The sequence below is a fragment of the Oryzias melastigma genome, linkage group LG8 (assembly GCF_002922805.2).
Source record: "Oryzias melastigma strain HK-1 linkage group LG8, ASM292280v2, whole genome shotgun sequence".
NCBI classification, from domain to species: Eukaryota; Metazoa; Chordata; class Actinopteri; order Beloniformes; family Adrianichthyidae; genus Oryzias; species Oryzias melastigma.
The window spans coordinates 9,366,927-9,393,772 of record NC_050519.1 but is presented as its reverse complement, the minus strand read 5'-3'; the positions used below and the strand labels follow the sequence as shown (position 1 = coordinate 9,393,772).

Genomic DNA, 26,846 nt, shown 5'->3' with positions numbered 1-26,846 from the left:
TCCTGGACATTGGATGGTCATTTTTTTATTCTTTTAATTCAATTAAATCAATTTTAGAATAGGTTTTAGTTTCATGGTGTGAATATTACAAGTCTGTTACAAGTGTAATTTGGTTTTATTTTTGACTCCTTTGTAAATGCATTTTACCCGTCTATGAGAAACTTTTTTTTACTTACATACTTATTCTTAATTCAATTTAAAGTGTTGTGTGTGTCTAAAAAGTTGACAGAAATAAAGAAAGAACAGTCCAAAGTTAGGTTAAAAATATTTATTGTATACAAATAACAGATGATTCATATTTTATGAACACTGTTAAATGGTCCATCAGCTGCTTTCTTCTATTCTGCCTCCGACTGAAGAGAAAAGAAAAAAAAAACATTAATAAAAAATGATATTGCTTTACAGAATGGCAAGTTTTCAAGAATTCAGCTGCTTTAGCTGGACTTCATTCCCTTTCGGTGGATTTGGCTGCCTTTCAAATAAACCAGTCAACACAATGCTTACTAATGGACTCTCTTGGCAATGGGAAGAACTGGCCATAAATTTAGATGGGATGAGATTCTCATAACTTTTACTGGCTCTCACATTGCTGAACTCTCTGGGCACTTAGCTACCTCAGAGCCAACAAGTAGCCACAAGAGAGTGGCTGAATTCTTGCAATGGTTATTGGCTTATGTGAATCCAATTGTAATTCCACAACACTAACTGTCTCACTATTTCAGGGGTCAGTGTCACGCCTACAATACTCAACACAATGCAAAATGGCTTGCCAATTGTTGTAGCTTACTGTGGTGCATTTGGAGCCTGACGGAAGCTAATTTGAAAACACATTTTAAATAAAGGTGTGATGAATATAAAATGCCACATTATGTCACATCCCTTAAGAGGTAATATCATTTAAAATGGTAAATTTGAAGGTTAGCTCTCTGTCCTCTTAAAATAACAATCCATGATCCACTATTTACATTTATAAAATTACCTTTCCAACTTCACGGCTCTTGGCTCTCAGCTTGTTGACCTGGGACTCAGCGATGTCAGCACGCTCCTGAGCTTCTTCCAGTTCATGCTGGACCTTTCTGAATCTGGACATGTGGGTGTTGGCCTGCTCCTCCTAGAAGGGAAAGTTCAAAATGTTAATCCTGACATAAACTGTTATTTGATCAATAAAAAAAACCTGCCGTAAATAATCATTCACTCACAGCCTCCTCAGCCTGTCTTTTGTAAGCCTTGACTTTGAGCTGTAGCTTGTCCACCAGATCCTGAAGCCTGTTCATGTTTTTCTTGTCCTCCTCGGTCTACACAGAGTAAATATTTTTAAAACAAATACATAATAACAGCAGCTATGGATTATAAGTACTTGAAGACATTGACACACCTGGTATGTGAGCTCCTTTACTCTCCTCTCATATTTGCGGACTCCTTTAATGGCTTCAGCTCCACGTTTCTGCTCACCTTCTACTTCTGCTTCAAGCTCACGGACCTACAATCCAATTGTATAAAGGTACATATAAGATTACTAAAATTAAAAATTGAGTTTTTTTTATCAAATTATCATTATCAAATTTTATACAATTAATAATTATTAGGGCTACAAGAAAATACCCTAATCTCCAGTTTCTGGAGCTGCTTCTTTCCACCCTTCATAGCCAGGTTCTCAGCTTCATCCAGACGGTGCTGCAGGTCCTTTACAGTGACCTCCAGGTTCTTCTTCATCCTCTCCAGATGAGCGCTGGTGTCTTGCTCCTTCTTTAGCTCCTCGGCCATCATGGCTGCCTGAAAAAAATGATCGTTCTTGAAAAATGCAAGAAATTTATCCTTTTTTTCCCCCCCAGGTGTTATCTTACATCAGTAATGGCCTTTTTGGCTTTCTCCTCTGCATTTCTTGCTTCTTGGATAGCTTCTTCTACCTCACCCTGAACCTGAACAAGGTCAGACTCCATCTTCTTCTTGGTGTTCAGAAGGTTTGTGTTCTGAAGAGATGCATGGGAAATTTATTTTTAAATCTGTGTTTTAAATCTTTATTTTATTCAGTTTTTATAAATTGTTAAATATCAACCTGGGAGTGAAGCAGTGCAACACGTTCACTGGCATCAACCAGCTCCTGTTCAGCCACTTTGCGTCCTCTCTCTGTCTGCTCCAGAGCGGCTCTCAGCTCCTCAATCTCAGCCATCATCAGACCATTCCTGCGCTCCACCATGGCAACCTGCTCCTTCATGTCTTCCTGTGCTCTCAGAGCATCATCAAGGTGCAGTTGGGCATCCTGAAAACAACGATAACAGAAAACATAACCTGTGTTCACATTATACACCTGCTATGGATTGCATTAACCTTAAACTGACCTTGAGTTGTCCCTGAACATTCCTGAGCTGTTTCTGGGCCTCAGCAGCCTGCCTGTTGGCGTGGCTGAGCTGAATCTCCATCTCATTCAGGTCTCCCTCCATCTTCTTCTTGATTCTCAGGGCATCATTTCTGCTCCTGACCTCAGCATCAAGAATGCTCTGCATGGATTCAGTCACCCTCTGGCTGTTCCTCTTGATCTGTTCCATCTCTTCGTCCTTCTCTGCCAGCTTCCGGTCAATCTCACTTTTGACCTGGTTGAGCTCAAGCTGAACCCTGAGAATCTTGGATTCCTCATGTTCTAGAGTGCCCTTAAAAAAGTAAATTATACATTAGAAAAGGAATGAAGATGAGTCAAATAAATCTGAGCCTGGATTATTTCAAACAAGTATTATTCTTAAATAATAATAATTAAATGGACATAAAATGACTACTACTTAAACAAAACTGCAATTACTTCAGCCTCCTCCAGTGCTGTTTGGATTTCTGCTTTTTCTGTCTCCACAGACTTTTTGGCTTTCTCCAGCTCATGGATACTCTTTCCTGTTTCACCAAGCTGTTCAGTCAGGTCTGAGATCTCCTCTGAGACACATAAGAAAAAAAGTTTTTTTTAGTTTGTTAATTAAAAATCTGTGGACATGAAAAATATCTAGTGAAGGTATAGGAGCATACGCTGCAGGTTCTTGTTCTCCCTCTTCATGGTCTCCAACTGATCCAGGGACTCCTCGTAGGAGTTCTTCATCTTGAACAGTTCTGTGCTGAGAGAGCGGGCCTCCTTTAAAGCTCCTTCAAGCTCTGCCTGGCTCTCCTCATACTTCTGCTTCCATTCTGAAAGGACCTGGAGATTTTCCATTGATTATTGGTTTGTTACTGGGGTAGATGAACCTTCCTAGCATGTTTTACTAGTTTCAACTTTCAGATTGACGTTGTACCTTGTCAAAGTTTCTCTGTTTCTTGTCCAGATTTACAGCAAGAGAATTAGCTCTCTCCACATCAATCATGAGGTCCTCCACTTCACCCTGCAGCCTCTGCTTGGTCTTCTCCAAAGAGGCACACTTGGAGTTCACAGCCTCAATGGACTCCTCAGCCTCCTGGAGGCGCTGGGCAAGCTTTTTCCTGCAGCAAATAGATATTGTCAATGTTTTAAAACAAAATAAAATATTTGTAATCTTGATGAAATGATTGAACAGCAGTGACTTACTTGGCCTCCTCCAGTTCCTCAGTGCGCTGGATAGCATCAGTCTCATATTTGGTTCTCCACTGAGCCACCTCACTGTTGGCCTTGGACATTCCTCTCTGCAGCTCAGCTTTGGCCTCCTGCTCCTCCTCAAACTGCTCTCTGAGCAGATCGCAGTCATGGCGGGCAGACTGGACAGCATGGGCCAGAGCATTCTTGGCCTAAAAAAATAATTTCACATGTAAGAAATAAAATATTTTAATTGCATATTAATAACATACATAGAGCCAGCTTCAGAAACACAATCCACTTTTTCAATGGAGAGAACCAGATAACTATTTTATAGTGAGTAATTATCAAGTTTCTTCATGAATTCAAATTTAAAGATATTTTTTTTATTTATCAATATAGCAATGCTGATCCACCTGATATTTCTTCTTCTTCTTTTCCTTTCGGATTTTCCCTTCAGGGGTCGCCACAGCGAATCAGTTTCCTCCATCTAAGCCTGTCTTCTGCATCCTCCACTCTAACACCAGCCACCTTCATGTCTTCATTCACTGCATCCATAAACCTCCTCTTTGGTCTTCCTCTAGACCTCTTTCCTGCAGCTCTAGACTCAGCATCCTTCTACCAATATATTCACTGTCTCTCCTCTGAACATGTCCAAACCATCTCAGTCTGGCCTCTCTGACTTTATCTCCAAAACCTCTAACATGTGCTGATCCACCTGATACTAGTTACATTATTTGCTGATGCTTCATTTGGAAGGTGTCCGGAATACTAGAGAATAGTGGCTGCTCAAGGAATTTTGAAAATATAGAAATTTACAAACATTCAGCATCTACTGGGAACCAAATATGAGACTGATACTATCCAGTGCACTGAGGAACTGGATGGTGCTTAGTAAGTCAAAGCAATTCAATCCAGTGTTGACCTATGTAAAATAAACTACATTAGAGGTGAAGTTTTTTCACTGGTTTTAAAAGCTGGTCAAACAGAAAACTGTTTTAAATACTGTATTTGGTCATTACAGACAACTCTTTTACAAATGGTTACTTTTACAAACATAAAACACAGATTTTATGATATCTCTAACATGTGCTTTTAGATTTTTGATAATCATGGAGATCTTTTTCGAGATGCTAACCTTAACTTCTTCCTCAATGTGTCTCTTGAGCTCCTCAATTTGCTGAGTGAAGGCCTGTTTTCCTCTGGTCAGCTGGGAGACAAGAGCTTCTTTTTCTTCCAGCTGGCGTGTTATCTCACCTGAAAATATTTACACGTTTTAATTTTGAAAATTTTTCATGAATTCTGGTACGAATTTGATGTCAGATCACATACCATTTTCAGTTTGAAGTCTTGCCTTTAGTACAGTAGCATCATTAAGTTGGCGAACATTTTCATCATTTTTGGCTTTGAGTTCACTCAATTGGTCTTCAAGGGTTCTGCACATTTTTTCCAAGTTGGCCTAAAACAATTACATGACAAACAAGAAAGAATAATCACAATAATATTAGTTTGCACAACACTTCTCTTGTTCACAAAGTTACAATTTTGGATAATTTTGTTAAAGCAAAAATCTTATTTCTTTCAACTTACCTTTGCTTTGGCAATAGCCTCCATGTTGCTGCTGAGATCATCAATCTCCATCTTGTACTCGCTCTTCTCCTTCTCCAGCTTCTGCTTGACGCGCTGCAGGTTGTCGATCTGCTCTCCCAGCTCTGCAACGCTGTCGGCCTGCTTCTTGCGGAGAGCTGCTGCAGTAGCTTCATGCTGCAGTGTGGACTCCTCAAGATCTCTCCTCAGCTTCTGGAACTCAGCTTCACGCTTCTTGTTCATCTCAATCTGAGCAGCTGTTGCACCTCCAGCTTCTTCAAGCCTCTCACTGATCTCCTCAAGCTCCCTGGAGAGATCAGCTCTCTGCTTCTCTACTTTGGCCCGAGCAGCTCTCTCAGCCTCAATCTCCTCTTCCAGCTCCTCAATACGAGCCTAAAATTACATTTATGTTTATAATATGAACATGGGGATTATTATATTGCACTATTGTATATTGTACTATTGCAAAATGTGACTGCTCAATAATGCATAAATCTATTCTAAAATTACAGTTTCTTTTACATGATTTTATTGATTAATTTGATAATTTTGATAAATAAAAAAATATGTATGTGATCGGATAATCCACAAAAAACTAGACAATAATCATACCTGGAGTTCTTTGATCTTCTTCTGAAGCTGAGCACCAAGGGATTGTTCATCCTCAATCTTGCTTAGAAGCTGACTGATTTCAAAGTCCTTCCTGGATTTCAATAAATAATGTCCCTTTTTACTTTAAGACCACACACACTTTTATTTTGCAAATAAGATAAACCTTTTTACTTACTTCTTGATCTTCTCCTCAGACTGCTGCTTGTCATTTTCCAGATCCATTATGGATTCCTGGGCTAGTTTCAGATCTCCTTCCAGCTTCCTCTTGGCTCTCTCAAGATCCATGCGGAGCTTCTTCTCTTGCTCCAATGAACCTTCAAGCTATCAGAAAATATATTTAATTGTTGAATAACTTCCTCAAATGATCAACTTCAGACAAATTTGACAGGTCAGTTTTTTGTCTTACATCATCCACTTGCTGTTCCAGCTTTGTCTTGGCTTTGGTCAGAGTGTTGACTTTGTCTTCCTCTGCCTGGAGATCATCCAGTGTTTGTTGATGGGCCTCTTGGAGGGCTTTCTTCTCCTTGGTCAGCTTGGCAATGGACTCATCTTGAGAAGCCATTTCCTCTGTTAGATTTTTCACCTTAGATGATCATAAAAGACAAAATATAATATTTTTGAAATGTATAGATTTGAACAATATCAGTTTGTGACATGTTCATCAGTTTAACATGAACCTTGTTCTCAGTGGCATGTTTCTCCTTCTCCACTTTAGCCAGGGTGAGCTCCAAGTCATCAATGTCCTTCTTCAGTTCAGAGCATTCATCCTCCAGCTTCCTCTTCTTGGCAGTCAGCTCAGCATTGATTTCCTCTTCATCCTCCAGTCTCTCGGTCGTCTCTTTGAGTTTGGCCTCCAGCTGGATTTTGCTCTTAATGAGTCCCTCACACCTTTCCTCAGCATCCCCGAGATTCTCCACTTCCTATTGTTGCAGACAAGTGAAATCTTAACCACAGCATTATGTTAAAAAAGCAAGATTACAAGTTAATATGTCAATTATATTTGGTATCATACAAACTTAGTGACTTGATACTTACAGCAGCCACTTGAAGCTGCAGGTCGTTCTTCTCCTGCAGCAGAGAAACCATTTTCTCCTCCAGTTCCTTCTTCTTGGCCAAAGCAGTAGCCAGGTCAGATTGCATTTTCTCGTAGTTTTCTTTCATCTGCTGCAGCTCCTTCTCAGTCTCAGCGCTCTTCAGCAGAGGCTTAATCTTGAAGTAAAGCTTGAGCCATGGCCAGTTCTTCACATTCATGAAGGAGCGGATGTTGTACTGGATCGTGAAGATTGCCTCTCTGTGCACAAATATATTCCCATTATAAATATATTGTAATGATTAAGGCAAATGAGAAACAAATGGAATACATTTTCATTTTCTACCTCCTCTGCATCATCTTAACAAACTCCTTCCTCATAACATATGCTCTGCAGAGAGCCTGAGTCATGGTCACCAGTGTAGCCAGTTTCTCATCTCTCATCTCCTCCAACTGACCCAGTAGACCAGCTTTGAAGAACACCTGTGTAAGTTAAAGTGACACATGGGTTATACTAATGGAATTGGATGTTTAATAAAATGTATTTTTAAATGTTTTAATCTAAACCTTAGTATGTCCAAACTTGTACTGAGTGTGGTCAACATCAATAGACCCAAGCAGCTTCTCTGAAGCTTTCTTGTTGTCAATGAACTGTCCCTCAGGGATGACACTGGCATTCAATACTTTGTATCTGAAATCAAAATATCCAAGTTTTAGTCTTTAAAAATAAATGTTTTGTTCGATTATTCTTATTAAATATCATTAAACATTGCCAACCTCTGCTTGAAGTCACCATAGAGGATTCTGCTGGGGAAACCTTTCCTGCAGATTCTGATTCCCTCCAGCACACCGTTACACCTCAGCTGGTGGATGACCAAGTGGTTCTCCATAAGACCTAAAAGATTATAAATATTTGATGAAACTTTTTTCTTTTTCAGTTTTTCAGTGCACATGCTAAAAAGGAAGTCTGTTCACCTGGAGTCTTTGTTTCATTGGGAATCAGACAACGCACAAAATGAGGATGAGTGCTTTTTAGGTTAGTCATCAGCTTGGCCAAGTTTTCCTACAGGAAGGCAAAGTTTGTGACTTAAGTGTAAACAAAACAAATCTGATTTTAAATTTTACTTTAAGCACAAAACAAGAACACAAAGCATGCATACCCTGAAAAGAGCTGATACAGTCTGGAAGGAACCACCCTTCTTCTTACCGCCCTTCTTACCAGAGGATTCTAATTTCAGAAGAGATTGAAATCGAACGTTGAAAACATTTTATTTTGTAAACTAAATCTAATAGAATTAATTTTTTTTTTACAATCACCCAATTTAGGGTTATTTATACAATTTCTTGATACCTTTCTTCAAAAAAAACAGAATGTTATACAAATGGGGTAAACCATGAACAACAAAAGAAAACAGTGTTTTAAATAAAAAATAAATACATAAAACACCTGTCATTTTTTCATTATTTTTAAAAATATGTTTATTTTTACCTTCAGTTGAAGAATGGGCTGCATACAGATGGGTCAACAGTTTGTTTGCAGACTTCTGGTAGAGCTGCACCACTGAGTCGTTCAGTGGGTCCTTGTTCTTGTCCAGCCAGCCACTGATGTTGTAATCTACTGTTCCAGCATAGTGGACTAGGGAGAAGTGAGCTTCAGCTTTTCCCTTTCCAGGTTTAGGCTTCTCAAAACCTTTGCTCTTGCCAAGATGCTGATCATGCAGCTTGTTCTTGAAAGTTGTATCAGAAGCTTTGGGGAACATGCACTCCTCTTCAAGGATGGAGAAGATGCCCAATGGCTACAGAGGACATGTAATAAGAGGTTAAACATATTTATACAAAAAAATCTTCCTGAATTACTGAAGTAAATTTATTTTTCTCAACTAGGCTATATCTGTCAATAAAAGTTGCTAACATCAATTATTACAGATTTAGTTTGGTTTATGTTGAAGTAGATTTCAAGACTGTTTATGCTGTATCATGTTATCATTTCACAGTGGGAGATTGCACTGGAATTATTTAGTGCAACAAGAAGTTAAATAAATTAGCTTCATGGTTTTTACATTGTAAAGTGGCATAAAAACTGCATCTATGTTTAAGCATGTGTTTTAAAGCAACATGCATACATTTGTACACTTTATGGAGTTTTGCACCTACTGCACTAGAGTGGATACCTTCTCAATAAGCTCAATGCAGGCAGCCAAGTCCATGCCAAAGTCAATGAACTCCCATTCAATGCCTTCTTTCTTGTACTCCTCTTGCTCCAGAACAAACATGTGGTGGTTGAAAAACTGTTGCAGTTTCTCATTGGTGAAGTTGATGCAGAGCTGCTCCAAGCTGTTGAACTATAAGCATAAAAATAGGTCTATAGTCTGACTTGTAAATAGATTTGTTTTTTAAAGTTTATTTTAAAAATCTAATGGTCAAAGGTTCAATTTTGTTTTCAGCCACGTCTACTCACATCAAAGATCTCAAATCCAGCAATGTCCAGCACTCCAATGAAGAACTGTCTTGGCTGCTTTGTGTCCAACATCTCATTGATGCGGATGACCATCCACAAGAACATTTTCTCATAGACAGACTTGCACAGGGCCATGACCGAGTTGTGGACCTTGAAGAATAAGTTTCAGGGATGAGACATCTGAAATTGTTTCATGGCCCTGATGTGTCTATCACTCTTGCTGTGTCTGACATCTTTGAGCTGCACCTTAACACAACCCATTTGCTACAGGACAAGTATTTATTTGTGAAAAAACAAAGTTTATTGTTTTCATATAAATATAATATGCCTATATTTACCTGTGGGACAGTCTGACCTTTGGTGACCATCTCATTTCCGACTTTAACTCTTGGGTAGCACACAGCTTTCAGCATGTCAGCTGAGTTCAGGCCCATCAGGTAGGCAATTTTATCAGCCACTGATAGAAAGAAAAGAATCAAAGGTAAAACCAAACATATCATTTGTAAACATAAAATATGTATAATTTCTACAGAGAGATTAAACTTTTACCCTCAGTGCCGTCAGGTTCAGCCTGCTCCTCTCGCTGCTTCTGCTTAAACTTCATGTTACCATGATGCATCACAGCACCAGTCAGCTTGTAGATGTTTATCTTCTCATCACCAGTAAAACCCAATATATCAATGGCGGTCTGCAGATAAACATCCTCTATTTTAAATGTTTTTTTATGCATAGGAATATGTACGTACTTAAAACACATTGTACATCAGTTGAAACTCTATGATAGCACATATATTCTGTATTTTCAGAATTGAAGTAATGAATTACATCGGTTGCAATGAACTCCTCCACGTCATTGATGCTCTTGACACTGATTTCACCCTGGCTGATCATCGGGTAGTCATAGGGGTTGGTGGTGATAAGGAGAGCCTCTAAAAGATGAACATTGAATAAATGAATAGAGGACATCGCATGCTACTTTTGTGATTTTTTTTTTTTTTTTTTTTTTTATGCAACATACCCAGGAGCTCAGGTTTGTGGCCAGTCATCAGCTGGTAGAAGATATGGTAACTCCTTTCAGCAGACAACTGGAAGGTGACACGAGACTTCTCCAGCAGATCTTAAATAAGAAGTTATATTGAAAAGATGGTTATTTACTACTTTGTAACACAGTTATACATTGATGAACTACTATGAGAATCAATAGAGACTATATTTCATGCCACTTGTTGACTGTTGACTTACAAGTTTCAATATCAGCTGAAGCCAGTTTTCCACTAGAACCAAAGTGAATCCTGATGAATTTACCCTGAACAACATAGTGATAAACATTATTTTCTGTAGCTAGAAAGTGACTGACATTCTCTCAAAACATCAGATTTATCCAAACACTTACAAAACGGGAGGAGTTGTCATTCCTCACAGTCTTGGCATTACCATAAGCCTCCAGCAGAGGGTTGGCAGCAACAATCTGATCCTCAAGGGAGCCCTGCAAGGATACAGTACATTTGTATATCATATGCATGTACAGTTACCTTTTCTAACTCAATTTTGGACCAATTAAGTAGCTTTACCTGCATTTTTCCAGAGGATTGCTCCTTCTTTCCACCAAGAGCAGCAATTGTTGCAAAGTACTGGATGACACGCTTGGTGTTGACAGTCTTTCCTGCACCAGATTCTCCACTGGGGGAAAACATTTTACATTTTATACTTAGCATCATTATCATTTCTAAAGATTTACTAATTGTTTTGCATTATTCTCACGTAATCAGGATGGACTGGTTCTCACGATCTAAAATATGAACACACAAATTTAGCATATACGTTTTGATGCAATGGTGTTTATTTATTCCAATAGCTCTGGTTTTACCTGTGAGCATGAACTGATAGGCATTGTCAGAAATGGAGAAGATGTGCGGTGGAGCCTCAATCCTCTTTTTGCCTCTGTATGCTGCTACAACAACTGCATCATACACAGGAAGCCACTTGTAGGGGTTCACAACCACACAGAACAACCCAGAGTAGGTCTGTTGATGTAATTTAAAACAAAAAAACTAATAAATTCAGCTATTTTCTTGTATAGACATATTCTATTGAAGATTAACACAAGTTAGAGAGAAACTAACGTAAATCATCCACGATGCAAAACGGTCTTTGAGGTTGTACAATACACAAGGCTCATTGAGGTGAGTCATCATGGCCATGTCTTCAATTTTGTCAAACTTGGGAGGGTTCCTGGGGTGGATGTCATCCTCTTTCACAGTGACAGTCTAAACACAAAATAAAACTTATAATAGTAAAAAGTGAACTTTTAATTGTTTTAGTGAAAATCAAAAAGAAAACTAAAACAAAAGAATATGAATTTCTTCTTACCTTCCCTCCATCAGTCTCCACAGTGACTTTGCCACCTTCTTTTTTGACAACCTTACACTTAACATAAAGTTCATCAGGATCAACCACAAAGTAAGCAGTTTTGGCATCAAAGGGGGTGTTCTGGGCCTCAATCCGCTCCCTCTCTGGCTTCCGAAGGAAGACAGATGCAGGGCCATACTGCTCCATCTCTGCATCTGTACTCATGATGGCACTGTTGTCAGGGAGTCTGAAAATATATATATATATATATTACAATTTAGTTTTAATTAACTTATCATAGTTGTAATTACAGATATTTCTGCTTCAGTGTAAGTGTTCATAGAAACCTCTGTACCTTACAGAATCTTGTTAAAGAGTTGTCTTCTGTAAAAGCTGCTGGAAATGGAAAAAAAAACATTGTACGATTTGGAAATAATATTTTTTATGGATACAAATTTACACATTTCAGTTTTCTGTAACTCAGTAAAGGATTTTCAATGCATTTGACCACAAATCTACAAATTACAATACAAGAGTCTGATGTATAACAGCCTGCCCCTACCTGAGTCAGATGTCTGTCAGTCAGAGCAGAGTGTGGAGCTGCTGCAGCTTTTATATTCTCACATGTGCTTACTGAGCAAAAGTAGATTGCTTCGTTTGGTCAAGTGGAGAATGCTTGACCAAATTGAACAAATGCTTGACCATCTGTTTGACAAGAATGCCACCATACCATATGTAGAAACAGGCACGGTTTTTTTGGACCCGTGTCATGTTCTCTGGGGGTCAAAATGTCAAATTAAATCAAATATTACTGAGTTACTCGTGGGGAACTTCTTATTCTTATTGGGACAAATCGAAATCACCCTGTTGCAACATGTATCAGGAGATAATTCGTATAACATGCCTCTTCTTGAAAAATGTTTTGCATTTTAAAGCATTTTTGGTAGATTTTTTCATGCTGCTAAATTGTTCTCCAAAGTTATTAGTCAAATATTTGCAACTGGAATCAAGAAGCCATATCCCTATTACTCTATTGTGAACAAATTGCCTTATAAATCATTCTTCAGGACTGTTACTTTTAACTTCTCAAGACTCGAGCAAATATTTGAGCCAACCCTCTTCACACATAGTCACTGGGCCTAGTTAAGCAGAAGTAACTTCTGCCAAACCCAGACGGCCCAGGGTCGAACAGGTGAAATAATCAAAATGGGATCTCCACACATATAGATGCCAGATCTTAAGAAGCCTTACATGCATGCAAAGCATGTAAGTTATGGTATTAATTAGACTCAGCATGTAAATGTGCTTATTTATTAATAAATGCATACATTTATTAGAATTTAGCATTACAGCCAATATGGAGTCTTAATTTTGGAGAAAATTCAGAATGTCGCTGGTGTCGCATTGCAATGTAAACATGCCTCAGAGCTCTGATGGGAATTCCAGACGCTTCTCTTCCTTAATACTGGTGAAAGAGAGTTAAATGCCTCCTGAGAACTGAATTCAGAGGCAACACATTTTAAAATTCCCTACATCTTTCTTTGATTGTCTTTAAACAAACACATTTCTGTGATTAAAAAGAAAATCCAAAAAACAATTTCTACGTATATTTAGACCTCTAAAAATATGATTTTTTTTTTCTTTGAATAAAACCTTTTCTTCCATCTTTTTCTGTAAGTGATCCATGTTAATGAAAAATAAGAACAATTTACACTCAGATTTATTATGAAGGAATTCTCTATTTATCTAGTTTAAACGTGGAAAAGAAAAAGGACTAGACATGCGTGTTATCATGTTATACCACCTGTCTCTAATTTTAATTTTCAAATGCTTCAAAGCTAAAAACAGACCTTTCTCTCTCTCTAGCTGCCTTCTTTAGCTTGCCTCCCAAGACCCCATTGGAGGTTCCACTTGATAAAGACACTGCAAAAAGCAAAGAGACGGATCTGCTGACTAATTTAAAAAATGTCCATTCCATGGCTGTCCTTAAAAGTTCTTTCTATAAAAAGCAATGAGTTGCACAGGGCAACGATGACTGGAATTCTAAAGTCACTTGAAAAGTCACTGCTAGCACCACTAATTTCTTACCTTTAAACCTCCCACATAAACTTATGTTTCAATGTCCTCAGGACTTCATACCTCAATGTCCAAACAACATGTAGGCAAGTGACATTCTTCTTAAAAATCAACAAAAAAGAAATTTTAAATTTTGACTCCCAACTCCCTAGGCAAAAAACTAGTGTTCACTACTCAATATTTTGACTTTAGTAGCCTACACAAAAAAAATCCATAGGCTGAGCTTGGTGATAAAATAAGAACCAATATCTTGTCTCTGGTCTACATTGCAAAATCCAGGCTTCTGAATGTCAAAATAAAATGATGTGCAGCTTATTCACCAGGTCCATTTCAAAATGTAACCATGCTGCAATGTGCTGACAAAATGAAGCACATCTTGTGTTAGGTCAACACACAGGCTGAAACATTAATTTTCCTTAGAAACTCCCCCTGGGGCCTACTAACTGACCCCCCTTACACCCCCCCCCCCCATTAGCAAATCTTTAGATATAAATTGACTAAATACATGTTTTCATTTGATCTGGGTAAAAACATTTATACATACAGTCCTCCACAAAAATGTCTAGATTTACTTGGAACACAGAAAAACTTTTATTTCAGCGCAAAACAATCCTTGATTAAGGCTGTTGCATCACTTGCAGGAATGCCCTGGTTTGAATCCCAGCAGGATCATTTCTGTGTGGAGTCGGCATGTTCTCCCCGAGTATGGTGTGGTTTTCTCTAGGCACTTAGGCTTCCTTGCACAGTCCAAAACATATTTCATAGATGGTGATTCTGAATTGTTAATTTGGTGTGAGTGATTAAGACGTAACTGGGACAAGTTCTGATGATCCATGACCAAGAAAATGCAAGGATGGAGCAAACCATGGTTAATATTAAAGATGGAAAAACGGAAAAAGTAACTGTGTAAAGATTTATTGTAAAAATGCTCACTTAAATAATTTGAACGTTTTAAGGAAGGGTTCCTTAGACCATAGATTACAGTAATAAAAATTGCCCGATCCAGGTGTTCTTTTTAATATTTTCACGCATCAGACTGAAAAAAAAACATTCTGTTGCATTGATCTTGAACGAAAGGAAATTAATCTTGTGAGATACCTCTGACATGTTTTCACGGGTAAAATAAAGTTCCCTATCCAAATGAATTTTAAAATACTGTAAACTGCTTGTCACTTTCCAGCATTGCTCAATTTTGACAATTGACAGGTCTATCCACTTATTAGTGTCCGCAAACTTAACGGCCAGGGTTTACCTTGAGTGCCCCAATAAGGCTGCAAAATGGAGAATGCATGATACTCATGTGCACCTGTTTATGCACCGTCAGCTATTTTTGTTGGTGGCTTGGCTGTTTTGACAATTCACGACACTTAATTAAATTACCAGCTGTCGGCTTGTTAAAAAGATTCCAAAGTCCTCTATTTTTAGCTTTAGTGGTGTTGTAAGTGTATTTTGTAGATCATAAACAGATAAAATTTTAGGTTTTATGTGTTTATCCTGAGGTTTTAAACTAATAGGGAAAAATGAAAAAAAGTTAAATGAAATCTTTTGAGGACTATTAGAAAGTAAATAATTAAAAGAGGAACTTGGATTATGACAAAATGCAAACTTTATTCACATTTTATGGCAAATCAGTTTAACAGTTACTTCATATTTCAGAAATACTGTTAAAATGTTCCATCTGGATCTTGACTCTTACTCCGCACTGTCAGACTGTAAAGAAAAAATACAAAAATTACCACTCAAACATTGAAAAAGATTTTAGTTCTAAACATCACACTATATACATTTTGTACAATTAAAAATAAAAAATGTGAAGATTATTAAAAAAAAGGGTGATATTGCATCATAATTTACCTTTCCAGTATCGCGGCTCTTGACTCTCAGCTTGTTGACCTGGGCCTCAGCGATGTCAGCACGCTCTTGAGCTTCTTCCAGTTCATGCTGGACCTTTCTGAGCTTCGACATGTGGGTGTTGGCCTGCTCCTCCTATATAAATTCCATTAATAAAGTTTAATTATTCATTGTTTTTTTATGTCTGTCACAGCAAATTTATAATTCTTTAAAACCTATTGTACTCACAGCTTCTTCAGCCTGTCTTTTGTAAGCCTTGACTTTCAGCTGCAGCTTGTCAACCAGATCCTGAAGTCTGGTCACATTCTTCTTATCTTCCTCAGTCTGGGTGAATGAAAAAAAACAGATATTTACTCCTAAGTCCCCTTTTAATTTTGTTGTTGTAAAACTAAGAATTACCTGATAAGTGAGCTCCTTCACTCTTCTCTCATATTTGCGAACACCTTTGACCGCCTCAGCTCCACGTCTCTGCTCAGCTTCAACTTCACTCTCCAGCTCACGTACCTGTATCAAGACAATACAAAATGTTTTTTTGCTTCTAATCAAGGTAAAATCCTCTCCACAGTTTCTTCTACAAACATGCAAAGCACATTACTCTCATACCCTGGACTCCAGTTTCTGGAGCTGCTTCTTTCCACCCTTCATAGCCAGGTTCTCAGCTTCATCCAGACGGTGCTGCAGGTCCTTCACAGTGACCTCCAGGTTCTTCTTCATCCTCTCCAGATGAGCGCTGGTGTCCTGCTCCTTCTTTAGCTCCTCTGACATCATGGCAGCCTGAATTACATGACATTTAAGAATATGAATTGAATTAGCATTAAGAAAACCTTTACAAAATTATACCAATGTCATTATAAGAAACAAAGACAAACCTACATCAGTAATGGCCTTTTTGGCTTTCTCCTCTGCATTTCTTGCTTCTTGGATAGCTTCATCCACTTCACCCTGAACCTGAACAAGGTCAGACTCCAGCTTCTTCTTGGTGTTTATGAGGCTGGTGTTCTGAAAATAAGAATGGACCATTTATTATATTGTATGTGTCTTAAATCTCATGTTGTGCACAGTTTAAATTATTCTTTTTTAAAATATCAACCTGGGAGTGAAGCAGTCCGACACGTTCACTGGCATCAACCAGCTCCTGTTCAGCCACTTTGCGTCCTCTCTCTGTCTGCTCCAGAGCGGCTCTCAGCTCCTCAATCTCAGCTAACATCAGACCATTCCTGCGCTCCACCATAGCAACCTGCTCCTTCATGTCATCTTGTGCTCTCAGAGCATCGTCAAGGTGCAGTTGGGCATCCTGATGACAATAATGAAGGTAAGTGAGACAACTCATTTTCTTTTTCATGAAGACTTTTGAAAGCATTGAAGAGTCTTCAATCTCACCTTGAGTTGTCCCTGAACATTCCTGAGCTGTTTCTGGGCCTCAGCAGCCTGCCTGTTGGAGTGGCTGAGCTGAATCTCCATCTCATTCAGGTCTCCCTCCATCTTCTTCTTGATTCTCAGGGCATCATTTCTGCTCCTGACCTCAGAATCAAGAGTGCTCTGCATGGATTCAGTCACCCTCTGGCTGTTCCTCTTGATCTGTTCCATCTCCTCGTCCTTCTCTGCCAGCTTCCTGTCAATCTCACCTTTGACCTGGTTGAGCTCAAGCTGAACTCTGAGAATCTTAGATTCCTCATGTTCTAGAGTGCCCTTGTAAATTTAAGCAGACAACAAAATTGGTATTTCATCATAATGAAATCTGGCAATTAACCAAGATATGTATGCTAACATTTTAATGGCTGTCAATTGTCAGATAAACAAGTCTTACCTCAGCTTCCTCTAAAGCTGTTTGAATTTCACTCTTCTCAGTCTCAACGGTCTTTTTGGCTTTCTCCAGCTCATGGACGCTCTTTCCAGTCTCACCAATCTGTTCAGTCAGGTCTGAGATCTCCTCTATAAAGGAAGATATTGACAAAGCCAATGGTCAAACCATGTCATTTTAACTTGAAAATTCTGGTTCAGATGAAGTCAATTTTATGTTAAAAAAAACACTCATAGCTTCATCTCCATTGATGTGTTCTTTAGGGAACAACATACGCTGCAGGTTCTTGTTCTCCCTCTTCATGGTCTCCAGCTGATCCAGGGACTCCTCGTAGGAGTTCTTCATCTTGAACAGTTCTGTGCTGAGAGAGCGAGCCTCTTTCTGAGCTCCTTCAAGCTCTGCCTGGCTCTCCTCATACTTCTGCTTCCATTCTGCCAGGACCTAGAGTTTACCCATTGGTTACAGGTATATTAACAAGGTAGATGAACCCTCCTAACATGTTGTACTAGTTGTAACTTTAGATTGACGTTGTACCTTATCAAAGTTTCTTTGTTTCTTGTCCAGGTTTGCAGCAAGACCATTAGCTCTCTCCACATCAATCATGAGGTCCTCCACTTCACCCTGCAGCCTCTGCTTGGTCTTCTCCAAAGAGGCACACTTGGAGTTCACAGCCTCAATGGACTCCTCAGCCTCCTGGAGGCGCTGGGCAAGCTTTTTCCTGCAGCAAATATATATTGTCAATGTTTTAAGCAACAAAAATATTTTTAATCTTGATGAAATGATTGTACAGCAGTGACTTACTTGGCCTCCTCCAGTTCCTCAGTGCGCTGGATAGCATCAGTCTCATATTTGGTTCTCCACTGAGCCACCTCACTGTTGGCCTTGGACATTCCTCTCTGCATCTCAGCTTTGGCTTCCTGCTCCTCCTCAAACTGCTCTCTGAGCAGATCACAGTCATGGCGGGCAGACTGAACACCATGAGCCAGAGCATTCTTGGCCTGAAAAAAAATCAAAGAAAATTAGATGCTAGTCAGAGGTCTCCGTAGAGTAACTTTGTAAAGCCCCACAACTAAGAATATAAACACTAGTTTAAGGTTCCCATGCCTTCACTTCCTCCTCCACAAGTCTCTTCAGTTCTTCAATCTGCTGAGTGAAGGCCTGTTTGCCTCTGGTCAGCTGAGATACAAGAGCTTCTTTCTCCTCAAGCTGGCGAGAAAATTCACCTAGGAATAAAAAAGTAAAACAGGTTAGGTGAGTTAAATTTCTCTAAAAAACTACTTTTTATCACAAGTGACTGACCATTTTCTGTCTGAAGTCTTGCCCTCTGTGCATTCAGGTCATTCAGTTGGCGAACGTTCTCATCATTTTTGGCCTTGATCTCACTCAGCTGGTCCTCAAGAGTTCTGCACATTTTCTCCAAGTTGCCCTAAAAAACATGTTTAATTTAAGAAATCATATATTTGTGATGAAACTTGATTCAATGTGATATGTTTTTTTGTGTATTATTCCTGATTGCTTGAAAAAAACATTTCATTCATTCATTCATATTGGGTAATTAATTTTCAAAATATAAATAAAATGAAAAAAAAACCTTTGCTTTGGCAACAGCCTCCATGTTGCTGCTGAGATCATCAATCTCCATCTTGTATTCGCTCTTCTCCTTCTCCAGCTTCTGCTTGACGCGCTGCAGGTTGTCGATCTGCTCTCCCAGCTCTGCAACGCTGTCGGCCTGCTTCTTGCGGAGAGCTGCTGCAGTAGATTCATGCTGCAGTGTGGACTCCTCAAGATCTCTCCTCAGCTTCTGGAACTCAGCTTCACGCTTCTTGTTCATCTCAATCTGAGCAGCTGTTGCACCTCCAGCTTCTTCAAGCCTCTCACTGATCTCCTCAAGCTCCCTGGAGAGATCAGCTCTCTGCTTCTCTACTTTGGCCCGAGCAGCTCTCTCAGCCTCAATCTCCTCTTCCAGCTCCTCAATACGAGCCTAAAATTACAGCCCATTAAGATATTTTCAAGGTGTCTTTAAAAACATTTTTTAACATTATTGAGGACAAAAGTATAAATAGCAAAAGTTTTTTTTAACCTGAAGTTCCTTGATCTTCTTCTGCAGCTGAGCACCAAGGGATTGTTCATCCTCGATCTTGCTCAGAAGCTGACTGATTTCAAAGTCCTTCCTGTTCACAAAGTGATTAAAAAGGATCACTAGTCACAGTTTTGAATCAATTCTAAATATTTATAAAGTATTGTTAAAACTATGTTCGCTACATACATGCATTTACTATTTGCAGATATAAGAACATAATGTTGCTTAAAAACAAGTTTTTTCTTCTTCTGTTCAGCTAATTTATATGGCTGGACATGAATTAATATGACTGAATGCATAAAGATACTGTAGTTGTTGTTTCCAAATGTTTCCCTTAAACTTTTAAAATAACAAAATAACTACGTTTTTCTAATTATATAACATGTTATACTCAGTTCTAAAAACTATCATACTTTTTAATCTTTTCATCAGACTGCTGCTTGTCATTTTCCAGATCCATTATGGATTCCTGGGCTAGTTTCAGATCTCCTTCCAGCTTCCTCTTGGCTCTCTCAAGATCCATGCGGAGCTTCTTCTCTTGCTCCAATGAACCTTCAAGCTACCAGATAAAGTTATTTAATTGTTGAATAACTTCCTCAAATGATCAACTTCAGACAAATTTGACAGGTCCATTGTTTGTCTTACATCATCCACTTGCTGTTCCAGCTTTGTCTTGGCTTTGGTCAGAGTGTTGACTTTGTCTTCCTCTGCCTGGAGATCATCCAGTGTTTGTTGATGGGCCTCTTGGAGGGCTTTCTTCTCCTTGGTCAGCTTGGCAATGGACTCATCTTGAGAAGCCATTTCCTCTGTCAGGTTTTTCACCTTAGGTAATCATAAAATACAAAATATAATATTTTTGAAATGTATAGATTTGAAGAATATCAGTTTGTGACATGTTCATCAGTTTAACATGAACCTTGTTCTCAGTGGCATGTTTCTCCTTCTCCACTTTAGCCAGGGTGAGCTCCAAGTCATCAATGTCCTTCTTCAATTCAGAGCATTCATCCTCCAGCTTCCTCTTCTTGGCAGTCAGCTCAGCATTGATTTCCTCTTCATCCTCCAGTCTCTCGGTCGTCTCTTTGAGTTTGGCCTCCATTTGGATTTTGCTCTTAATGAGTCCCTCACACCTTTCCTCAGCATCCCCGAGATTCTCCGCTTCCTATGATTACAGACAAGTTAAATCCATGTTCACAACAGCAATAGTAAATGCATTCAAATTCAAATTTTCATTTGTCAACTATGTTTATTTGCACACACAGTGGCTTCAAACTTCTTATTTTAATGTTTGCAGCAACTTGATACTTACAGCAGCCACTTGAAGCTGCAGGTCGTTCTTCTCCTGCAGCAGAGAAACCATTTTCTCCTCCAGTTCCTTCTTCTTGGCCAAAGCAGCAGCCAGGTCTGTTGTCATCTTTTCATAGTTTCCCTTCATCTCCTGCAGCTCCTTCTCTGTCTCAGCGCTCTTCAGCAGAGGCTTGATCTTGAAGTATAGCTTGAGCCATGGCCAGTTCTTCACATTCATGAAGGAACGTACGTTGTATTGGATGGTGTAGATGGACTCTCTGTGCACAAATACATGGAGAAAATTGTTATACACAAAATCTTGTGTTTGATTTAATTGTCATTTGTTGTAAAACGAAAAACTCTTGATTAATTTACCTCCTCTCCATCATCTTAACAAACTGCTTCCTCATAACATATCCTCTGCAGAGAGCCTGAGTCATGGTCACCAGTGAAGCCAGTTTCTCATCTCTCATCTCCTCAAGTGTACCCAGCAGACCAGCTTTGAAGAACACCTGAAATTGTATTTACAGAGTATGCACATTAATTGCTAGTCATATTCACAAAGTAACTTTTTATAGTAACTGTTTATATACAGGATACCTTAGTGTGTCCAAACTTGTACTGAGTGTGGTCAACATCAATAGACCCAAGCAGCTTCTCTGAAGCTTTCTTGTTGTCAATGAACTGTCCCTCAGGGATGACACTGGCATTCAATACTTTGTATCTGAGATGTAAATATCCAAGTTTTAGTCTTTAAAAATAAATGTTTCGTTTAATTATTCTTATTAAATATAATTAAACATTGCCAACCTCTGCTTGAAGTCACCATAGAGGATTCTGCTGGGGAAACCCTTTCTGCAGATTCTGATTCCCTCCAGCACACCGTTACACCTCAGCTGGTGGATAACCAAGAAATTCTCCATAAGACCTGAAAAAACAAAGATTACTTTAAGCTTAAAAAAATCATCATAAAATATTACATTTGAAATGAAATACTGTCTTTTTTACCTGGAGTCTTTGTTTCATTTGGAATCAAGCAGCGCACAAAGTGGGGATGAGTGCTCCTCAAGTTGGTCATCAGTTTGGCCAAGTTCTCCTGTGGATCCATATTATGACACAATAGGTCTTTTTTCCACCTATAATTTGATTTGTTTCCAATAAAAATGTTGTGTAAGACATACCCTGAAAAGAGCAGACACAGTCTGGAAGGAGCCACCCTTCTTCTTACCACCCTTCTTGGCACCACCGCCAGCCTCTGTTTTAAAAAACAAAAATGGCCATAAAAAATGGCTAAACTGTGTCTGTGTCTAACCTTGTTTTGCAAGAAAGTGTTTAAGTTGTCAGAGATGTACATGATTAAATATCCAATATAAAAATAATTCAATTTATGAAATATACTGGCAGAAAATTAACTTCATAAATATATCTTCACCAATTAGATTTGTATAAACAATGTGAAATGCTGTATTTTTCCACGATTGTGTAATCATTTTAGCATTAAAAGAATTTACTAGTTTTAACACTTTAACCACCTTTGAGAAAAGCTTCACCAACAATAAGAATCACATTAGCAAACTTAAAAAATGCTTTAATCTCAATATTTGGAAAAACAGTATTTACATATAAAGTAATTACACATTTATTTGGTCACAATTCCAGGGTTTTCTTGGTGATGCCCATTCATACCTTCAGCTGATGCATGGGCTGCGTACAGGAAGGCCAGCAGCTTGTTTGCAGACTTCTGGTAGAGCTGCACCACTGAATCGTTCAGTGGGTCCTTGTTCTTGTCCAGCCAGCCAGTGATGTTGTAATCTACTGTTCCAGCATAGTGGACTAGGGAGAAGTGAGCTTCAGCTTTTCCCTTTGCTGGTTTAGGCTTCTCAAAGGCCTTGTTCTTGCCAAGATGCTGATCATGCAGCTTGTTCTTGAAAGTTGTATCAGAAGCTTTGGGGAACATGCACTCCTCTTCAAGAATGGAAAAGATGCCCATTGGCTTGAAAGAATGAATGATTATTTCATGATGAAACTTTTGTTCACCAAAAGTAGTGACCATTTTCATATTTAAGTAGCTTAAGCAAGTTACCATACCTTCTCAATAAGCTCAATGCAGGCAGCCAAGTCCATGCCAAAGTCAATGAACTCCCATTCAATGCCTTCTTTCTTGTACTCCTCTTGCTCCAGGACAAACATGGTGTGGTTGAAAAACTGTTGCAGTTTCTCATTGGTGTAATTGATGCAGAGCTGCTCCAAACTGTTGAACTGTAATGACATTTGGTGGCAGATTTTATTGGCTTGAACTCCAGCACTTGTTATACTTCATTCAGATATTCTGCTGCTCACATCAAAGATCTCAAATCCAGCAATGTCCAGCACTCCAATGAAGAACTGTCTTGGCTGCTTTGTGTCCAGCATCTCATTGATGCGGATGACCATCCACAAGAACATTTTCTCATAGACAGACTTGCACAGAGCACTGACAGCATTGTTGACCTAGAACATACAGATATATATTCAGTAGGTGCTCAATTTCTTGTCGATGACCGCATTACATTTTTATATTTACCTGTGGGACGGTCTGACCTTTGGTGACCATCTCATTTCCGACTTTAACTCTTGGGTAGCACAGAGCTTTCAGCATGTCAGCTGAGTTCATGCCCATCAGGTAGGCGATTTTATCAGCCACTGATGGAAAGAAAAATTATTGTGTGGATGAAAAAAGATATGTTTTCTATCTGACATTTGGAGAACAGTGGTAGTTTGTCAGTTACCCTCAGTGCCGTCAGGTTCAGCCTGCTCCTCTCGCTGCTTCTGCTTAAACTTCATGTTACCATGATGCATCACAGCACCAGTCAGCTTGTAGATGCCCAACTTTTCCTCAGCATTAAAGCCCAAAATATCAATGGCAGTCTGCATTACAGACAACAAGTGCAGTATTCATATTTGTGGTTTTTGATCATATTTTTCAATTTAATTTTAGTATGAGTCATTTCAGAAAAAGTATTTGTTTTACATCAGTTGCAATGAACTCCTCCACGTCATTGATGCTCTTGACAGTGATTTCACCCTGGCTGATCATTGGGAAGTCATAGGGGTTGGTGGTGATAAGGAGAGCCTCTAAAAGAGAAAAAAAAAACAAATGTTTATGGAGTTTTTTGATGAGGTTTAGTTTCTTTATCCAAGTTTTATGATGAAATACCCAGGAGCTCAGGTTTGTGGCCTGTCATCAGCTGGTAGAAGATATGATAGCTCCTCTCAGCAGACAACTGGAAGGTGACACGAGACTTCTCCAGCAGATCTGGAATCAACCAGTTAGAATACAATTTGTATTTCTGAAATACAGCTTAATTACATAAATGCATATCAGAGACCAATAGAGACTATATTTCATGCCACTTGTTGACTGTTGACTTACAAGTTTCAATATCAGCTGAAGCCAGTTTTCCACTGGAACCAAAGTGAATCCTGATGAATTTACCCTGAACAACATAGTGATAAACATTATTTTCTGTAGCTATAAAGTGACTGACATTCTCAAAACATCAGATTTATCCAAACACTTACAAAACGGGAGGAGTTGTCATTCCTCACAGTCTTGGCATTTCCATAAGCCTCCAGCAGAGGGTTGGCAGCAACAATCTGATCCTCAAGGGAGCCCTGCAAGGATACAGTATATTTTTACATTACTGCATATGTGTGTGCAATCAGTTATAGTAAAGCAATCATAGACCAATTAAGTATCTTTACCTGTATTTTTCCAGAGCTTTGCTGCTCCTTCTTTCCACCAAGGGCAGCAATTGTTGCAAAGTACTGGATGACACGCTTGGTGTTGACAGTCTTCCCTGCACCAGATTCTCCACTGGGGTACACATTTCACATTTTATACCTTTAGGGTAAGCTTGTTTAAAGTTTACAAAGTACCTATATTTAAATCCTTTTAATACTCACGTAATCAGGACAGACTGGTTCTCACGATCTAAACAAGACACGTGCAAGTCACATTTAAGCTTTTCCAAAATATTGACAAACATTGACTTGACATTATGTTTCAATTTATTAATCAGGGTTACCTGTGAGCATAAATTGATAGGCATTGTCAGAGATGGAAAAGATGTGGGGTGGAGCCTCAATCCTCTTCTTTCCTCTGTATCCTTGCACACATTGAGCGTCATACACAGGAAGCCACTTGTATGGATTCACGACGACGCAGAACAACCCAGAGTAGGTCTATAAGGGATACAAAACCTTTGCATATTTGTTTTTAAAAGGGACATAAACAAATCTTTATAAAGTAAACTAAAACAAAATAAAATAAAACGTACGTAGATCATCCATGATGCATAACGCTCTTTGAGGTTATACAGCACAGAGGGCTCATTAAGATGGGTCATCATGGCCATGTCCTCCATCTTATCAAACTTTGGAGGGTTCCTGGGATGGATGTCATCCTCTTTTACAGTGACAGTCTGAAGAATAATAGTTTTAGAGGTACTTTCAAAACATTATTACACATCACAAAATTTTTTTCACAATAACAAAGAAATAAACTAAGTTAACTTGCTTAATACATTTTTCTGTAATCTCCTTTTTTTTTAACTTACCTTCCCTCCGTCAGTCTCCACTGTGGCTTTACCCCCTTCTTTCTTGACTAGTTTACACTTGACATACATCTCATCTGCATCAACAACAAAAAAAGCCGTTTTGGCATCAAAAGGTGTCGTCTGGGCCTCAATCCTCTCCCTTTCTGGCTTCCGGAGGTAGATGGCCGCCGGGCCATACTGCTCCATTTCAGCGTCCGTGCTCATGATGGCACTGTTAGTGGGGCCTACAGATTATGGAAAAAAAATATTTTGTGAGAATTTCCTCCTCAAAGTGGAACATTAACTCAATTATGTCCTATATAATGCACCTCAGCAGATAGAAATCCTTGGTATGAGTACTGGTATGTCAAAATGCTGCAAAACAAAGGTAAAATTTCAGTTTTACATTTTTTAACGTTTTTTTTTTTTGCCTGAATGCTTTAGCATATTAGTCTATATGATTATTTAAATAATAAATTGTGAAATAAACTCATTGAATACATTCCAATACCACAACAAATTTTCTTATTGCTAATGTCTACACAATGCAATAAAAAAGTAACACATTTTAGTTTTAAAAACAATACTTATTAGTAAGTAACAACAATATGATTTTATACCATAAAGAAGCATGGAAAAAATTGACAGTTTACTGCACTGACCTGTCTGAAATGCCTTTCAATTAGAGCAGAAGCCCCAGGACTGCCGTTCTTATATACCGCATCTCTGCTTTATCAGCAAAAGCACCCCACTTGATTTGGTCATGAATGCTTGACACCTTGCTGCTTGATATCAAAGCAGTCAGAAATAAACAAACACTTCTGTTTCATGTTTCATATAATATAATACCCTTAAGTGCATGTTTATTTTGAGAATATTTAATTAAAATTATAATAATATTTCAACTCTTTACAGAATTATCAAAATGGTTGCATTTCATTTTAACAATTTGTAAAAAACATCATAAATTTCTCATGATTTTGATCATTCCTCATATGAAACAGTACATGTTTTATCCATTTATTTAATATAAAAATACATTATGATTATTGATAAATGTCACCTTTTTTTAGTCTCCCCTCCCCCTTCCCATAAAGCAGTGCCTCCATTGTGTGAATCCCGATGAGAAAAATGTGTGTAAAGATTCTTTTTTTTATATGCTCTTAATTTTAATACAACAGTGAAAAATAAAGTTTTAGATTCATAGAAGGATTGGGATGCCAATGGTGTTTAATTACTTTGACATAAAAGTCCATGGCATCTGAAATAATATTCCAGTTGATGGGCTTTCCATTTGCACTGGATAAGTGTTGTGTATCTCTGTGGAATGAAATTTATGCAGAATTGGCAGCTCACATCATTTCACACCAGGCAAAAGGTAATAAAATAATTTGTGACAGTTGAAGACAAGCTAATAACCTGTGTCTAATTGTTATTTTGATCAAAATGCGGACTGCAAAACAATTTCTAAAGAGCAGGCAACCTGGGAACATATCCAGAATTGTCTATAGCTGCCAAGTTTAGCGTGGACTTGGCTTATAATTCTCTATCTGGCAGGTAACGGTGATGGTGTTACTGTGCTCCGAAATAAATCCAGCTTTGGCAGAGAGCCCTGAGT

General features: G+C 38.6%; 2 protein-coding genes across 2 annotated transcripts; both read right to left on the bottom strand.

The window, feature by feature from the left end:
• Positions 1-258: 258 nt before the first annotated feature.
• LOC112146866 (myosin heavy chain, fast skeletal muscle) lies at positions 259-11,799 on the bottom strand. The gene is made up of 39 exons (XM_024272906.2): positions 11,581-11,799; positions 11,334-11,477; positions 11,078-11,234; positions 10,972-10,999; positions 10,782-10,890; positions 10,604-10,696; positions 10,453-10,516; positions 10,229-10,327; positions 10,036-10,139; positions 9,760-9,898; positions 9,549-9,667; positions 9,211-9,360; positions 8,924-9,094; positions 8,242-8,548; positions 7,913-7,980; positions 7,728-7,815; positions 7,530-7,647; positions 7,320-7,443; positions 7,099-7,235; positions 6,758-7,013; positions 6,400-6,642; positions 6,129-6,305; positions 5,898-6,043; positions 5,723-5,813; positions 5,114-5,503; positions 4,856-4,982; positions 4,662-4,780; positions 3,539-3,735; positions 3,270-3,453; positions 3,010-3,175; positions 2,795-2,919; positions 2,340-2,648; positions 2,057-2,260; positions 1,845-1,970; positions 1,603-1,773; positions 1,376-1,480; positions 1,200-1,295; positions 980-1,111; positions 259-353 (listed from the first exon to the last, which is right to left on the bottom strand). Exons 1-39 carry the CDS (start codon positions 11,782-11,784, stop codon positions 339-341), a joined length of 5,802 nt encoding a protein of 1,933 aa, XP_024128674.1. The 5' UTR covers positions 11,785-11,799; the 3' UTR covers positions 259-338.
• Positions 11,800-15,223: 3,424 nt separating this feature from the next.
• LOC112146862 (myosin heavy chain, fast skeletal muscle) lies at positions 15,224-25,603 on the bottom strand. The gene is made up of 40 exons (XM_036213218.1): positions 25,558-25,603; positions 25,250-25,473; positions 24,971-25,114; positions 24,719-24,875; positions 24,597-24,624; positions 24,396-24,507; positions 24,213-24,305; positions 24,064-24,127; positions 23,848-23,946; positions 23,662-23,765; positions 23,420-23,558; positions 23,215-23,333; positions 22,992-23,141; positions 22,740-22,910; positions 22,338-22,644; positions 21,833-21,906; positions 21,660-21,747; positions 21,462-21,579; positions 21,252-21,375; positions 21,027-21,163; positions 20,674-20,929; positions 20,284-20,526; positions 20,013-20,189; positions 19,781-19,926; positions 19,368-19,458; positions 18,879-19,268; positions 18,587-18,713; positions 18,392-18,510; positions 18,089-18,285; positions 17,822-18,005; positions 17,563-17,728; positions 17,294-17,418; positions 16,867-17,175; positions 16,577-16,780; positions 16,360-16,485; positions 16,090-16,260; positions 15,886-15,990; positions 15,715-15,810; positions 15,490-15,621; positions 15,224-15,345 (listed from the first exon to the last, which is right to left on the bottom strand). The coding sequence occupies exons 2-40, from the start codon at positions 25,451-25,453 to the stop codon at positions 15,328-15,330; spliced, it is 5,814 nt and encodes a 1,937-aa protein (XP_036069111.1). The 5' UTR covers positions 25,454-25,473; positions 25,558-25,603; the 3' UTR covers positions 15,224-15,327.
• Between the last annotated feature and the right edge of the window lie 1,243 nt (positions 25,604-26,846).